At 34.7% G+C, this 17,863-nt stretch overlaps 1 protein-coding gene across 2 annotated transcripts in view; it reads right to left on the bottom strand.

Moving 5' to 3' along the window:
• Positions 1 to 17,863, bottom strand: part of LOC149065507 (uncharacterized) — a 162,972-nt gene that overhangs the window by 43,319 nt on the left and 101,790 nt on the right. For both annotated transcript variants that reach the window (XM_089253565.1, XM_089253566.1), the window contains exons 10-13: positions 14,779 to 15,040; positions 14,025 to 14,062; positions 13,221 to 13,321; positions 11,366 to 11,557 (exon numbers count right to left, since the gene is read on the bottom strand). In XM_089253565.1, the coding sequence (XP_089109691.1) occupies positions 11,366 to 11,557; positions 13,221 to 13,321; positions 14,025 to 14,062; positions 14,779 to 15,040 (593 nt within the window). The remainder of the gene's footprint in view (positions 1 to 11,365; positions 11,558 to 13,220; positions 13,322 to 14,024; positions 14,063 to 14,778; positions 15,041 to 17,863) is intronic.

Below are 17,863 nucleotides of genomic sequence, written 5' to 3'. Positions count from 1 at the left end.
ATGCTTGCCCTGGCCGTAGTATTTAAATGCGGCTCTGGGAAGTGATCGTCTAGCTTTGAAAGCCCTTTCGTTTTGGTGGCCTGCGTATAGATATTATGGACATGGCTTCATGACTATGATCATTTGATCATTTTTGTTGCACCACGGTCATTTTCTGCAAACGAGGGCTAATTAGACCGGGACCTACCGTTTATTGCCGATTCCGTACTTCAGGCTTGTTTTTATGCTAATCGAGAGATTGTGAGCTAATCCTTCGATGGGGGACTTCCTGCTGTAGTTATTTTTTCTTCGGTCATGTCGCCGTTTCTGTTGTACCCCTGTGTCTGGAAAGTTTTCTGAAACGGACGAACTGGGTATCGAATACGTGACACCTTTGGTACTTTAGGCGAGTATCTTATCGATCTGGGCTACCGCGCCCTCTTGGCTGTGCTTTATGGTGAACCATTAGGGCAATTTTTCATGGGCCCTCCTCTATGGTGAATTTACGGGGTGAAGGAGAAAAAAAATAAGAATCATTTCAGGCTGGAGCCATGTCAGCCCATAATAGAGCAGTTAAAGTGCCCGGGCCCACTCATACAAATTACAAATTTTCTTATTGGGCGGTGGGTACTATTGGGCCCACTCATACAAATTACAAATTTTCTTATTGGGCGGTGGGTACTATTGCCCAAATTTATTGTCAAATAGCTTTTTATTACCACTCTATAGTAATGCACAGTTTGATAGTCATTCTCGTGTACTAGTGTAAACCTAGAGGGCACCGCGCCGGGTCGATCGAGAACACGTTTTGCACTGTTCTGCAACAAGCCATCCCCCGGCTGACAGGAAATGTTCTGCAGTAAAAACAACCATAACAGTGTTTTTACTCTTTTCTTAAAATTCTTCCAGATTGTTCTGCAGTAGCACTGATTTTTCTGCCACGTTCGTCGCAGATTTCGGCATATACTGCTTTGTGGGGGGGGGGGGGTGATAGGAATTAAAGGTATTGGTAAAAAGCTAGGATTATTGTTTATTATAGGAAACTCCTTATCACGTACTCTTAAACTTACAATTTTGCTGACATCTCTTTTAAATTTTTAATGTGGCGTTGTTAGTACCATCATGAAATGCATTCATGAGCAATTTATTTACAGTAAAAATGTATTATAAATCAGAAAGAAAAAAAAATAGGAATAAAGCAATTTTTTTCTCCGACAAAATGTCCAAATTAGTGCATTTTTTGATTTGTCCAAGGACTTAGAGATCCCTTTGAATGCTAGCAGACACGCTAACATAATTTCCGATAATTTTTTGCTGCCCTTCGTCTTCAAATATTATCTTTATATATCTCAAATAAAAAATATTTTATTACAAATAAAAAGGATTTGGCACCAATTCCAATTTTTTAGATGCCATGGTGACCTGGCACCTGAGATTTGTCCAGCCTTTTGTTATGAGTTAATAAAATTATAAAATTTAATAAAAAGTATTTTTAATTTTTTTTCACTTTATATATACATTTTTTACAAATACATTTTAAATTTTTGAGATCCTTCAAAGCGGGGTGGAAGATAAGTTTTGCCCCCCCCCCGCTTATGCGAGTGTGAGCACCCACGGGTCAAAAATACTTCCGACGCCCCTGTACAGGAATCTCATCAAGTCCTATTACGATTGAATATCCAGTAGCTGACATATATTCAATGTTATCAAGTTTATTGGTAGAGAAAATAGATCCAAAATAATCTGTAAAAGCATCCGCAATAGCAGAATCAGTAGCTGAAATATTTTGTTACAATAAGTCATAGATTAGACTTTATTCTTATTTTTAATAAATGACCAAAAATATGTTGGATTTGTTTTGAGTGACACTTCGACATTTCTAATATACATGATGTAGTCATTCTTTACATCACATTTAGTTTGAGCTCTGTAAGAGTGGTATTTCAGAAGATCAATGCTTTTCTTGTATTTCAAATAACAATGACGAAATTTCATTTTTTTTTCTGATTTCAAAAATAGTCAATTTACTAAACCAAGGTGGAAATTTTTTTTAAATAGGGATTCTCTTAAGCAGACATAAATCAAAAATCATAAAAATGTATAAATAAAAAATACTGACGACATCACTGACATTGTCATACGTATTTAAAATATTCCAATAAAAAGAACCAAAATGATGATAAAGAGAAAAAATCAGCTTTCAAAACAACTGTATTGAATATCATTTTTGGTAAACCTATGTTTAGATAAAACAAGTTTATTGATGGTAATTAGAAGAGATGAATGATGGATATCTTCTGTGATGAGTGGGAAATAATCTCTTGAAATTTTCAAAGAAAAAATGTTAAGATTAACTAAAACCAAATCAGGAGTAACCTGTTCAAACTGTTCATAACATTATTGCATTGAACCAGATAATTAAACTTGATTACCTTAAGAAATTCTACATTTAATTTAGATTTATGCATACGTTTTAAAAAGTCTGAATCAAGCCATTTTATATGTGTGTGTCAGGTAAATTAAAAAACCTCCACAGATAATCAAACCAATTCTTTCATTACAAGAGAGATTGTTTATGATGCTATAAAAATCTATATACTAAGACAAACTACAGGTAGGACTGCAATAGACTAAAACGATATGTAAAGTTACTCCCCCTTACAAAAAACTTTAATACAAAGAGCTTCACCATTAGAATGGCCTATGTTAAAGAAATTACAAGATTCATATTATTAAATCCTATATTATAAGATTTGGAATTTTTGAAAGTGGCAAGGAAGAAAAGGGTGGTTAATATGTCGTTCATAGGTTTTAAGGAAGCTCAAAAAGTAGAATTCATGGTTAGTGATGTGCGATTCCCTCTACATTTTCATATTAGAATATAATGCTTAAAGGGAACAGAATAGATTCTCGTAATTTGCAATGAACGAGTGCCGATGACAAAATGATGAACCTAATCAATGACTTCCATCATTTAAAAAATGGTACTGCCCAAATTACAACCTTGAGTTGACAGAAAATTTTTATTTTCATATGGCACATAGATAGATGTATTGTAAAAATAATTTGACTAATAAAAGTCATAGATTGCAGTATCATGATGAAATGCAAAATTATTTTGGCATCTTCCAGATATTTTGGCGACAAGCCGCTACGGGCACAGTGTCAAATACAGTGAAATACAAAAAAAGTAAAATTTTACTATTTTACAGTTATTATCTTACTATTTTACAGTTATTATCTTAGTATTTTACAGTTATTATCTTACTATTTTAGAAAAGATTTCCTTGCCGCATTCAAAAATTCCAAATCTTATAATATACAGAAATGCCAACTTTTGGAATCCAGAAATCCAGAGATTCATCTGAGGGGGGTACCCCCTCCCCCAGCACTCATAGACTCGATCAAAAAAAAATTTCACAAATTTTTTTTTTTCGAAAACAATTTTTTTTTTAATCAATTAAGAAAAAGTTCCACCCCCTCCCCCCCAAGGCAGGTTCTGCATTGCTCCTGAGCAGAATATAATTTCATGTCAGTCTTTCCACGCAGAATAGAGAAATCACATCTACGTACTGTTCATAAAACATAAGTGTTTCCTTTCGTGGATGTTATCAGCGATTGATAATCTTGGGTATATGAACTCTTAAAAGCTTTATGCTTAGCTTTATATACCTTAAAGTTTTATATTTTTTTTCTGAAGACATATTTAATCGGAGGAAACAATTTAAAAAATTTCAAAATACAAAGCTACTGATGAAAAAACTTGTGTTTACCGCATGGCTGTTAATGGAATACAATAACCATTGTACATTAATTTTGGCAACCAAGGTCATGCCCCTGATAAATGATTGCCAATAAACGCTATGTAAACAAAGTCACATCTTTGCCAGTTGCTTAAATGCGGTCACCAAGACTTTTTTACGGCTGCTCGATGGAAATGACCATGGCTGTCCTCTATGGGTGTTTTCCCTAATGACGACGCCCGTCATTGATGTCACGACAACGTGCAGTGTTGCTCAATAAAAACCCAAATTTGAATGAAAAGTTCTTTTAATCCACAGTAACGAGCATGGCAAAAGTAAACTATGTTGAAACAACATACATATAGAAACTAAACTGACATTGAACCAACAAAGAAAATAACAATTGAACATAGATCAAGAATAAACATCATCTTTTATATAGACAGGGGAATTTTTTTTCCCTCATGGAAGTCGACCAGTTGCCAACGAGCGTAATCCATCATTTGCATAAAGCATGAAGGAAGAATTTTTCCCCCAACAATCGCGTCCCCCCACTCATGACACATGCTTTTATACAAAAGTCCATATAATAATTTCATATTACTTAGAACGATAGGTTTCGTAAAATAATCTGCTAGATTATATTTGGTATTGATGTTTCAATTTAAGAAGTTCCTTTTCCACAAGGTTTCTTAGAAAATGATATTTAACATCAATATGTTTTGTGGTGTGAGCGGTTGTTCTCAACAAGTGAGAATGAAAAATCAATGATGGCCTGGTTGTCACAATATACAATAAAATCATCAAAATAAATTTCTAATTGTTTGCATTCAAATAAAATATTTTGCACCCAAATAAGCTCTTTAACACATTGTTAATGATATATATTCGGTGCCTCCATAGTTGATAAACTGACACATTTATGTTTAAATGTTCGCCATGATATGGGAGCATTATCCAATAACATGATCATTCCTCCCATTAAAATTCTTTCATCCCTATTACAGGCAAAGTCTGAATCAGAAAAACAATGTAATTTAAAATTTTTGACATTTGATAAATTCAGCATTAAGTGTTTAGAATCGTTCACATATCCCAATAATTTTAACAAGATATTCCAGTGCTTCAGACATGGATTTTTCTGAAATTGCAATAATACATTGACAGCATAACAAATATCAGGGCGTGTATGATTTGCAATAAATGCTAAGCAACCTAATACATTTCTGTAAGGAAAATTGCTCATTTCATTTACATGATCAGCAGTAACTGGACAGTCAAGTTTTGTTAATATACAACCTTTAGCAATAGGTAAAGAACAGTGAGGATATCTATATTTAAAATACATATCACAAATTTTATTTATATATTGGCGTTAATGAATAAATAATTTACCATCCTCTTCAACAAACTCATCACCTAATAGTTTTTTAGTTGGACCTAAATCCTTCAAGTCAAATTTGCTATTAAAAAGAGATTTAGCATGACTCGCATTATTTTCTGATTTTCCAAAAATAATAATATCATTGACATAAAAAAATTATAATACAATTGTTCCAAATATATACACACAATTACACTATTTCAATTTCTTAAATTGCAAAGATTTAAGAACAGAATCAAATTCTAAAAACCATTCTAGTCCACTCTGACGTAGACCATAAATTGCTTTTTTCAAGCAACAGACATAATTAGGTTTATTAGAGTCAATGAAATCAAATGGATGTTTCATGTACACCTCACGATTCAATTTCGATAAAGATATACACATTTGACATCCAATTGACAATGAAGCCACAGAAAACAACTCACTAATAAAGTGAAAAATAATCTCACAAGTATAAAGTTGACCACAGGGCTAAATACTTCTTCATAAGAGTCACCTTTGATTTGATTGTAGTCTTTAGTTACAAGTCTTGCTTTATAGTGTGTTCAATGTTCCCTTTTTCATTTCCCTTCACTGTGTAAACCCATCCATTTTCCAAAATTTTGATATTCTTCAGTAGAGGAACCAAAGTCTACACTTCAAGTTCATTCATAACATCTATTTCCGCATCCATAGCCTTCTGCCATTTAGATGAATCAGGAGATTTCATGGCTTCGTGAAAGTTTCACTGAATTTTTACATCAATGTGATTAGCTTTGAATTTGGTGAATTTCACTTTCCCTAAAAATTTGTTTTTACCACTGAAATCAAAAACATTCTTATCGTAATTAATATTGTTTCTTTTACAATACTTCTCAACATCCTGATGTGAACGTAACCTTATATTCGTTTCCAATATCCCGTAATAAATCTCAACACGTGGTCCGTCAGATCGAGGGACAGCTTTATGAATCCAATTAACATCACTACAAGAGTTAATGTCAGATATGGTTGAAATTTGAATTTCAGATCCACCTGCCATTTTTGAAATTCGAATTTGCGATTCGTCATCTGCCCTTGAAATTTGAATTTGCGATTTATCATCTGATCTTGAAATTTGAATGTGTGCTTCATCTTCCAACCTTGAAATTTTATTATGACAAAAATGAGAAACTTTGCCTGGTTTTAAATTTATACAAAAATTGCCACGTTTTTAAGACAAATAAATTCAATTGGTCGAATGGTCGACGCGTTTCGGCTCTTCAATGGAGAGCTGTCATCAGGACCTCGTGGTCAGAACTCACACGAATCAGTCATGGAGGGGTGATGTTTACGTCTGGTCGTCCAAAGAGTTTGCCTTTGTATTTGCTGCTTCCGAGTGGTCTTTGGATGTGAATTGGGGAGCCATCTGTTGCAAAGTGTTGAAAGTTTTTTCACGACTGAGGTTGATAAAGCCTGTCCAAGCTGACGAAATAGGTGGCATGTTTCTTCCATCATTAACGAGGAAATTCTGGCATGTTCTGATGAAGTATCCCTCGAGAAAATTCAATTCAGAATTGTGTGTTGCTTTTTAAAAACAAACGCTTTATCAAAATCGAAATTTTAGTGTGCGATTTATCTTCTGATCTTGAAATTTGAATTTGTAATTCATCTCCCGATTTTGAATTTTCGGATCTATCATCAGTTGATGATCGAACTTCAGAATTCTCATCTGCGGAACTGGAATAGTATTGATCATCAAAAGTATTCATTTTGAAATGATAATAATTTTCCCTTTTACGATTGGAATCCAGTACAATTTTTACGATTTGATGTTTCAACCAAATGATTGGATTTAGGCATCCAAATCCGATTTCCTTGTGTTCACTGGGCATATCTAACCATAATACCAAATTTTACTTTTGAATTGAATTTCTTTTGTTTTTGTTTTGGGATACCTACAAAAGCTTTACATCTGAATACTTTGAAATGTTTGACTGAAGGTTTATTTCCACAGTACAGAGATCAAATGGCGTTTTATTTTGATCTTTCAGACAAATGCTTTTTCTTATGTAGGTGAAATAAATTAATGCTTCTGCCCAAAATTCATTTTTCAATGCACTTTGTTTCAATAGAAAATTAATTCATCGTTAACTGTTCGATTATACCATTTAGCAACACCGTTCTGTTGAGGCGTATAATCATTTGTACATTCTGCTCTAATACCTTGATTTTCAAGAAATTCATTAAATTCCCTCTTGCAAAATTCCATTCTATTGTCAGCGTATAGCCGAGGTGACAGTCTATATTGTCAGCTCGGCTGGACTGAATGGAGGGTCATTGTTTGACAATGTCGTAGTGTTCATGCTCTTTGCCACAGAGAGCAACAGGCCTATAACAGTAATATCTTCAATCATTACACTTCACTCATAGTTTGAAAAATAAGAGGCAGATGGCAGCAATCATAACAAGAATTATAACAAGCATTACACAGAAACAAGCTTCACATTAGGTTCACAACACGGACACATACATCCCAACATGTACCAATTCGTTAGTTTCACAGAGGAATATGGACGAGGTGCATGTATGGTTTAGTAAAAGTAGTGTTCGTGCTATGTGCGGAGGACATGTTTGGTGGTTAGACTGTGTGCCTTATATAATCAACATCTATGTATCCGTAATGTTTATGCTAGATTTATGTCATCTTTCGTTGTCGCCGTTAGATTGTAAGATTTGATACACCGTTTGTATTTAGCTTCAGGTACCATGGCAGGACGGATATTATGGGCAAAAATGCCCATATAAGATATTTCTGAACAATTTTCCATACTGTGCATAAAATATCTTTTTCCACTTGGGAGAATAAACTTGTATTTTACCATTAAAAAAAACAAAATGACAACCATCTTTATCGATTTTCGAACCGGAAATTTGATTACAGCGAATTTGTGGCAAATAAAGAACATAATGAAAATATAATTAGCTTTAAACACTGTTTGTCAAAACATGAAATTTAAAGGTTCTGATGCCTTTTATCAGACTTTCTACATCATTTACAGCTAGAGACATCGTTGCCTTTGCAATAGGTTTATATTCAATAAAAAAAGATTGAGATTATTACAAAAATCACCTGTGGCAGCTGTATCTATTAGCAATTAAATTTATCTGCAGGATCTGAGTTGCAAAAGCTTCACTTAAACATGCTTATGCTCTTCAAAAGTTACATTTGACAAATTACAGTTTTGTCACCAAAATGATAAGTTAAAGCATTTACACCATGTTTAACTGCATTTTTACGCATATTATTCTGAGAAAAATTTGATTTACCTGTCACAAATTTTTTCCTAATATCGTTCTTTGACAAAACAAGCGGCTTTGGATTGACATGAGAGTTCACATTATAGGCTTCAACTTTGAAATGTTCATCCAAATCTTTCTTGGCTTGCTGTAGCCTGTTTTCTTCCAATACGAGTTCCTGTTTGATGTTATTGAACACAAAAGTCTTGTCATCCCACCCAGGTAGATTATCTGCACAATGCCTGGAAAATGTTGAGGCAGAAATCGTATGAGTTGAAAACCTTGATATAAGTTCTCGAGTGGGTGTCCTGCTTCACTTGGTGCTTGCACGGCTTTCTTCAGTCAGGCACTAAAAACACAGAGGCTTGTATCCACGTCTTTATCGTAATGAAGCGAGAAGAGTTCATTTAATAGTTGTATCCCCCTTGCTCTGGTTTTAGGTTCAAAGTAGAATTGTCTACGCTTCAGAACCATCATTGTGGCACTGATGAGATTATGGTATTGCAGTTCCACTGCATAATATATTGTAGAGTATGCACAGCTTTTTTGCAAGTTATAGTCTATTATTTCACAACGAGACATTCCTTCTGCGATAGGCGGTTCAGAGTTTTCAATGAAGGACCAACAACCTCTGTCCATCCGGTAGACTTTGATATCGTACTTCCATAAAGAGTAATTTCCCGGGCTGAGCAGAGAAAACTTGAAGTCGGATTCCACCTCCGGGAACGATAAGCAAAAATCTTCTGTCAATATTTTGGCGGCGGCCCCTTCTTGGGAATATGCGAATAATGCTTAGCCATCCATCTCACCCTAAACGCTTAGAAAATTCACTTCTCCTGGGTCATATGAGCATAACACTGCTTATCATCAGAGCGTGGCCCATAACCTTGTTCCCACAGTGTGCAGTGTCACTCAATAAAAACCCAAATTTGAATGAAAGGTCTTTTAATCCACAGTAATGAGCATGGCAAAAGTAAACTATGTTGAAACAACATATAAATAGAAACTGAACTGACATTAAACCAACAAAGAAAATAACAATTGAACATAGATCAAGAATAAACATCTTTTATAGACAGGGGAGTTTTTTTTTTCCCTCATGCAAGTCGACCAGTTGCTGATGAGCGTAATCTGCCATTTGCATAAGGCATGAAAGAATTTTTTCCCCCCAACAGTGTTGTTGAAAAGAGACACATTCCTTGCACTCTCTCTCTTTCCTGCATGAAAGAATTGTGTGTGTGAAGGGAAGTGTGTGGCAAAATTCATGCGCTTTTGCATGGTGTGCAAAATTTTGGAAAGTACAACACTCACGTTCCTGGGGGAAGTTTTTTCACTGTAGGCAGATTGAATTTTGCTGACATTTGCTTCGAAAAAATATAGATTTCAAAAGCTTATTATATATATATATATATATATATATATATATATATATATATATATATATATATATTACTATGTGGATTATTCATTTTAAAAAATAATTTCAATAATTATTAATTGAAATTACTGTTACAAATTTATAATTTTTATGCAATTGTTAAGAAATTGAGAAATAAAATTTGTGTAATCATTAATTTCAAATTTTTATTGTTTCAATTCGGCTTTCATTCATTTGTCTGGCTTTATTGCTGTAATTAGCTCTTAACTACATTTTCTGAATTTCATCGGGTATACTTGAAATTATAAATTTACCAAAACAAGAAAAAATCTGATTTCTTTCTTTCATCAATTATTGTCCCAGTGTGTAGCCGATGTTTTTTTTCACACTACCAGCCAGAAAAATAGATAAAAAACATTGCAAAATTATTACAGTGAAACCTTGCTACAACAATACTTGATATAACGATAATCCCTCTACAACTATATTTCTTTCTTGGTCTGCAGAGTATCATTATAAGGAGGTTTCACTGTATTTTTTTAAATTATGGTGTTATTTATAGGGCTTTATTTTAGACATTTTAAAAAAATTCTACATAGATTTCTCTTGGTTGTATTCATTTCCTCAAAAAAACATTTGAATCTACCAAATCAATGTTTGTTCTACCAATCAATGTCGAGCATAAGCAGTTCATAGCAATATAAAAAAATAACAAATAAATTAACACCAAATTTTTTTTCAAATTTTTGCAACTCTATACACGTGTAAAACATTGTTGCGCGTCTTAAAAGTGTGAAATAGTCATATGTTTTTAGTTGGAAATCATTCATGTGATATTGGATGGTTTTTGGTTTTAAATGAAATCAGTGATAATCTTATAATACGAAACATCCCTTTTACTTTGTATTCTGAAAATCGCTTGACTTTGGACATCTTTTGTGAACTTATCATGGAAAAGTACCGCACATTGCCTACTGAACACCTGCTGTGAGTTGAATACTTCATGAAGTTATGAATACAGAGTTGACTGGATCTAATAAATAGGGTGCTTCTTTTAAATAGCAGCACTGTTAACCTTCAGACATATAAAGAAGTTGAAGTTGATAATTGAAGTGCTTTCTACAATCCTCAATCCGTTTTAAAGTCTTTTTTTTCCTAATGTGTCAAAGTCAAATTTATACAACTAAATTTAAATCAGATGTTCTTAACCTTTTTAGCCGCGACTTAAAAAACATCAATATCAACTTGGTGTTCCCCCAGATCTAATTCCAATTTTAAAAGTATGCTTATTGAATAAATTTCTAAATAAAATGTTTTAGTTTCAAAATTTCTGTAGCCACTGGTAGGCGTCTTAACGGGTGAGTGAACGGGAATGGAACCAGTGCCCCAAATCAAAAAAGGCCCTAAATTATTGAAAGGCTTTCATTTATTCTAAACTTATTTCTTTCTTCAACTCTGGATTTTTATTAATTTTGGAATAATTTCTTTCATTCATTCTAACCAGTTTTGTGAATGAACATCTATAGCCAATGGTTTCATTCAATATCATAGAAGTACCAAATCCTTCATGAGGACATGTATAATATCTCTACCAAGCATTAATGAAAAAATGATGCATACTTGAACACATTGCTTAACAGCTTCCTCTTCTTCCTTTTCGCATTTCCTAACAAGAAGATTTCCTTCATCAACTTTTAATTCAGCTGACATATTTATACAGTTTTGTGCATCATCTTCAGAGGCCATTCGGATATAGGCAAATCTTTCTGGAGGTGATACACTTGAGTCTTCTACAATTGTCACATCATACAACTAAGAATGGAAAAAAATTAAAAAAAACTGATTAAGATTTTAAAGTGCGTAAATATATTTTTTTTATTATAACTTATAAAAACAGAAACTACAATAAGTTAAATATTATAAACTGAAGAGCCAAAAAAACTGGTACAGGCATGCGTATGCAAATAAAGAGATGTGGAACCAATCAGAGTACAGCGCTACGGTCGGCAACGCCTATATAACACAAGTGTCTGGCACGGTTGTTAGATCGGTTACTGCTGCTACAATGGCAGGTTATCGAGATTTAAGTGAGTTTGAACGTGGTGTTATAGTCAGCGCACGAGAGATGGGACATAACAACTCTGAGGTAGCGATGAAATTTGGATTTTCACGTACGACCATTTCACGAGTGTGCCGTGAATATCGGGGATCTGGTAAAAAATTAAATCTATGACATCGCTGCGGCCGGAAAAATATCATGCAAGAACAGGACCAACGACGACTGACGAGAATCATCAAACATGACAGACGTGCAACCCTTCCACAAATTGCTGCAGATTTCAATGCTGGGCCATCAACAAGTGTCAGCGTGCGAACTATTCAACGAAACATCATCGATATGGGCTTTCGGAGCCGAAGGCACACTCGTGTACCATTGATGACTGCACGACACAAAGCTTTACACCTCGCCTGGGCCCGACAACACCGACATTGGACTGTTGAGGACTGGAAACACGTTGCCTGGTCTGACAAGTTTCGGTTCCAATTGCTTCGAGCTGATGGACGTGTACGGGTATGGAGACAACCTCATGAATCCATAGACCCTACATGTCAACAGGGGACTGTTCAAGCTGGTGGAGGCTCTGTGATGGTATGGGGCGTGTGCAGTTGGCTTGATATGGGACCCCTGATACGTCTAGATACGACTCTGACAGGTGACAGGTACGTAAGCATCCTGTCTGATCACCTGCACCTATTCATGTCCATTGTGCATTCCGACGGACTTGGACAATTTCAGCAGAACAATACGACACCCCACACGTCCAGAATTGCTACAAAGTGGTTCCAGGAACACTCTTCTGACTTTAGACACTTCCGCTGGCCACCTAAATCCCCAGACATGAACATTATTGAACATATCTGGGATGCCTTGCAACGTGCTGTTCAGAAGAGAGCTCCACTCCCTCTTACTCCTACGGATTTATGGACAGCCCTGCAGGATTCATGGTGTCAATTACCTCCAGCACTACTTCAGACATTAGTCGAGTCCATGCCACGTCATGTTGCGGCACTCTTCTGCAGGCTCGCGGGGCCCTACACGATATTAGGTAGGTGTACCAGTTTTTTTGGCTCTTCAGTGTATTCCATATGGTGATTGCATCCAATTTTAAATACCTAGACTTAAGTGTAACCTACTTTTTGATCAACTACATACAATAAAAACAAATTATTCAAAGATTTACCATCAATGTATATGAATTGGCTCTAACAATAATAAGCAACTAATTCATTTTGCAACATGATTACAAAAAGGTTAAAGTTATCATGACTTTATTCAAAACCCTTGTATGAACGTAGTATCAGCGTTTGTACATTTAATAAAAGATTAAAGAAAGAGACTTAATTTCATACAAAACTATTTAAAAATCACAAAAAAATGAATTAGAATGATTAGCAATGTGCTTTCTTTTCTAACCTCTCCTTGATATGAAAATAATGACATGATCTGGAAACCCCTTGTTTCGTTGCTCAATCCACTAACCCAAAGGCTGACTGCTCCTTCTATTGGTTCAAGATCTATGTGTGAAGAAAAACAAAAAAAGCAGGTTTGGTGTAAAATAACTGAAAACCCCAGTTTTTTTTATTTAAACATTTTTTTTTGTTTTAAATAATATTCACATTAAAAAAAATAGTATTTCTAAAAAAATTACTTTAACTTCAACCAATTAAATACACACACTCTCAAAACTTCAACCAATTAAAGCTATACACTCACAGGCAGGCAAGTAGGTGCGCTCCAGACTCAAGACAGACGTGAGGCAACACCAACCAATACAAAGGTTAATGACTGACAACTGGTTAATGTGAAGATGAATTCAGTAAAAAAAATTCAACTGCCTCGCGGGGAATCCAACCGCATCCCCTCACAAACCGGGTGAGTGAGCTAAACCAAATGATACAGAAGCAATGACCACCTTTCCCTAGATTATATATATGCTCTAAGGAAAGATTTATACGGAGGAGTCTCTTACATTACACTAAAGGCAATTCCAAACAAGAGTGAAAAAGTATAATTTTCAAGAGATTTATGGTTATATCGAGTATAGTTGAAGCGAGGTTTCACTGTATATATAAAAAGGAAGTGCTTTATTGGAAACAAAATAAGCATATCTTATTTTAAGTGAGCTCCCTAGATATTTTCACATACATACAATATATTTTTCTCTTAAAAATGATAAATTAAAAGCTCCGGTATTTTTTAAATTTAATCTTAGCTTACCTGTTATAACTCTTTCATAAGTTACAGATTCACAGGAACTGAAATTCAAAATACGAATACAAATTAGTTTATCTAAAAAAATTAATGTTTCGTTCACAGATCTTAATGAATAAGCATTGTATTTTTCTGATCTAAGAAAGTATGAGATTATTTGAACTAACTGGTATGTGGGAAGCATAATAGTATCAATAAACTTAGGTTGAAAAAGGTAAGATTCATGTAACTTCAATAATGTCCAAAAAATAATGTTATGTATATAGTACTCTATTTTATATATTTGACATTAGTCTTTTTTGTTAAGAATATCACAATGAAAAGAAATAGATAGGCTAAATAAGTACTTATTCAATATGGGAACACATTTTGACAAGGAAGAAAACTTTTCTTTTATTCAAAAGCTATTGTGCTTGTTTCTATTTGGTATGCTGCAAATATGGATAACTGTATTCACATCAATTTACTGTCAGTCACCAGTAGTCAAAATTAAGCTTAGCCTCTTTATCTTTATATACAGAAGAAGAATCTGAGAAATTGTGAGTGGCCCTTATCACATAGAGAAGATTGGTCTGTTTACACAGTATGTAAACACTTGTTCCTTTATTGTATGTATGGTGATATGAAACAGGTAGCAAATTCTGAGGAAGGATGCAAATGGGTTAATATGCTTATCATTTTTCACTAATAATGACTTTAGATATAAATATGGCATACATTAGATAAATATATATGACCATAAATTTATAAAATAACTAACCATTTAGCTTCATACATAGCTTTGTACATTTTATAAATAGGTGATGCATATTTGTCACTTTCTGAAGATTGGTCGGAATCCATTTCATCTGAACTTGTATCCTCCTCGTGTTCATCATCAGATGCTGATGAAAGATCCTGATAACTTCCTATCCCAACAGTTGATGATGGCTGATTCTGAGTGCTTTCTTTTGTTTCAGTTAATAATGAATAATAATGAGCATTCTGCAGCTGGCCATAACAATCAAGCATGCGTATGAATACTGGAAGGGATTACAATAAACACACATTTAAATATAATATTATAAAAAAATGAGAGGAAAAGTTGTCACATGAAAAAAAAAAAGTTTTCAAGCATTATTTTATAGATGAGCATACAAAGCTATCAGAATGGGTGTATGTAACATTATTAAAAGTTGCTAAAATTTTGTTGTCTGATATAGACTGAAATAAACCCACAATAAAATGAAGAGTACAATAAAGAGAAATAAATATCACTTTGTAACCTGCAGAATGAGACATTACTTTGATTGTTTCAATGAAACCATGTTGGTTCATAATCATACTCTGTTTCAAAAGTTTACTCACTATAAATAAATTACAACAAACAGAAAACTCGATGACAGAGCAAAAAAATCTCTTGAGATTTATTTACACACACAAAAGGCCGCATATACAGTCAAACCCCGATTTAACACCACCATCCATTTAACACCACCCACAGAATTTTGGAGCTACAATGAGTTTGGCATTATATCGGATCATAGTTGGAATAGCATTTCGGAGAGGCTGTGTTACATAAATTCACAAGTTTTTTACGCACTACTGTATCTCAGTACAAGGCTGTAACTAGGATTTTTGCTGGCTGGGACAAACGTTATTTTGCCGCCCCCACAACTTTAAAATTCAATAATTTTATAATGGTTTTCTACGTTACCACCTGAAATTGCCATCCCCTAAATTTTGCCACCTGATGCAGTTGCCCCCTGCCCCCTCTAGTTACGGCCCTGTCTCAGTGTCTTATTTATGTTACTCCCCGAATAAAATAACCTATTTTATATACATTCAATTTCAATTTTATTCCAATTTAAGTTGACAAAATTTCTAAAATTGTGAACACTATATAATCACTTGAATATTTCTCAATTAAAAAAAACAGAAACATACACTTACCTCAAAAATTACATATTTCAACTGCGTAAATTTAGCGATGCATTTTATACACACAAAAACAAAATAAGCAAAGGGGAAAATAGGTGGTATTGTTTTAGTCCATATATTGGTTATTCTCAAGAAATATATTTTACTATAAGTAATTTTCTTTATAATTACAAATTTCCCATTTTTCAGATACCTGTTGAAAGAGAAACCCTATTCCATGTGATTGAATTGAGTAAATCGAGAGAGATGATTTCTTAATGACTACACATACCACTGAAAATACGATCAGTGTGAGTAAAAAAATACACTGTTGAAAAACTTGTCTTGGCAACCTTGATCAAATTGGTGTAGTATGTTTATGATACACTTTCCTTACAGCGTCACAACCAACACGTGTGAGAAGAAAAAGCCACACCCCCAGAGCAGTGATTGATGTACGTGCTCGAAATGTCATTGTGTAATTTTTTGAATTATCACTCATTGTCAGTTTGTTTCTCGACCTGTACATAATATGTTGTGTAAATATAGTCCATCCTTCCGTGTAAGATAAAATGCCTGTCTGTCTTGAATTGAAACTACACGCAACCGTCGAACACATCCCAACAATGGTGACCTTGGAAAGTTTGATCATCAGTCGAGACATTTTATCTAAAAAGAAACAATGGGTGCATCACAATGGAAACAACACGTGCAGTTGAACATTCTCGCCCACGCGAAAATGCAATCATGATGGACATTGTAGCAGTGAAGATACCACCGTACAATTGCACTTATCCTACACTGTATTTCCTGATGTGTGAATCAAATCTCGAATTGGGGATACCAAAACCGGTAACAGACAGTTAAATTCAACTACATAGTGGCGCATCTACCACAGGAAACAGCTTCCATCATCCGAGATGTCATCACAAATCCCTATGGACATGTGAAATCAGAATTGATCAAGCTCAGCGGTGAATCCTCACAGCAAGATATATGGAAACTTCTCACTGGGGAGCAACTTAGTGATCATTGCCCAAGTGAACTTTTACGTGTTATGTGCATCCTGCAGAATAACACAGCGTGCCAGATGAACTCATACTGGAACTGTTTCTTCAGCATTTATCGACATCTGTGCAATTCATCTTGGCTGCAGTCACACCACTTACATTAGACAAAGCGGCCGAAATTGCTGATCGCATCATGAACATAGCACCACAAATGGGGTGTGCAAGTTCCTGTTCTAACTCTTTTGCGAATTCCACCGAGGAACATTTGTTGTCGGAAATCAAAAAACTGCATCTGAGGATCGACGAAATTTCCAGTGGACAAAGCCATAGCCCGCACCGAAATCGCTACTCGCGACAACATAGCAGATTGAAAAATCTCAAAAATCGAGATGAGTGTTGGTATCATCGATGATTCGCATCGATGCCAAGAAATGTGTTGCTCCCAGAAAATATTCAGGAAACGAGCTCAGCAAAGAGTAGAGGCAACTTGCTCTTTGCCACCTACGTCACGCCACCTGTTTGTGAAGGATACTAAAACAAAAATATCTTTCCTCGTTGATACAGGCAGTGATGTTTCAATCTTGTCTGCAAGCCTTTCTCAGCGCAAGCAACTGCCTGTTCAAGAGTTCACAGCCACGAATTCATCATTCTTCAAGGTATACAACCAATGTATTCTTTCTGTGAATTTCGGCTTGAGACGTAATATTTCTTGGTAATTTTACATCATCAATATGTCAACGCCTATACTGGGTGCAGACTTTCTTCATTATTTTGACCTAGTCCAGGATCTTTGAAACAAGTTCCTACGTGACCTGAAAACGAAATCGAAAAGTCTCAGACGCATCTCAAACACAACGTGCATTCATTCAGTGAAAATGATTATTTGTGACTCCATGTATCACAAGCCGATTTCTGAATTCCCAGATATCACTAAAC

The sequence above is a fragment of the Pholcus phalangioides genome, unplaced genomic scaffold, assembly GCF_987345545.1.
Source record: "Pholcus phalangioides strain wild (caught in Gottingen) unplaced genomic scaffold, Ppha-v1.0 ptg000039l_1, whole genome shotgun sequence".
Classification (NCBI taxonomy): domain Eukaryota; kingdom Metazoa; phylum Arthropoda; class Arachnida; order Araneae; family Pholcidae; genus Pholcus; species Pholcus phalangioides.
Note: the sequence above shows the minus strand (reverse complement) of the source record. Positions and strands in the feature narration are given on the sequence as shown.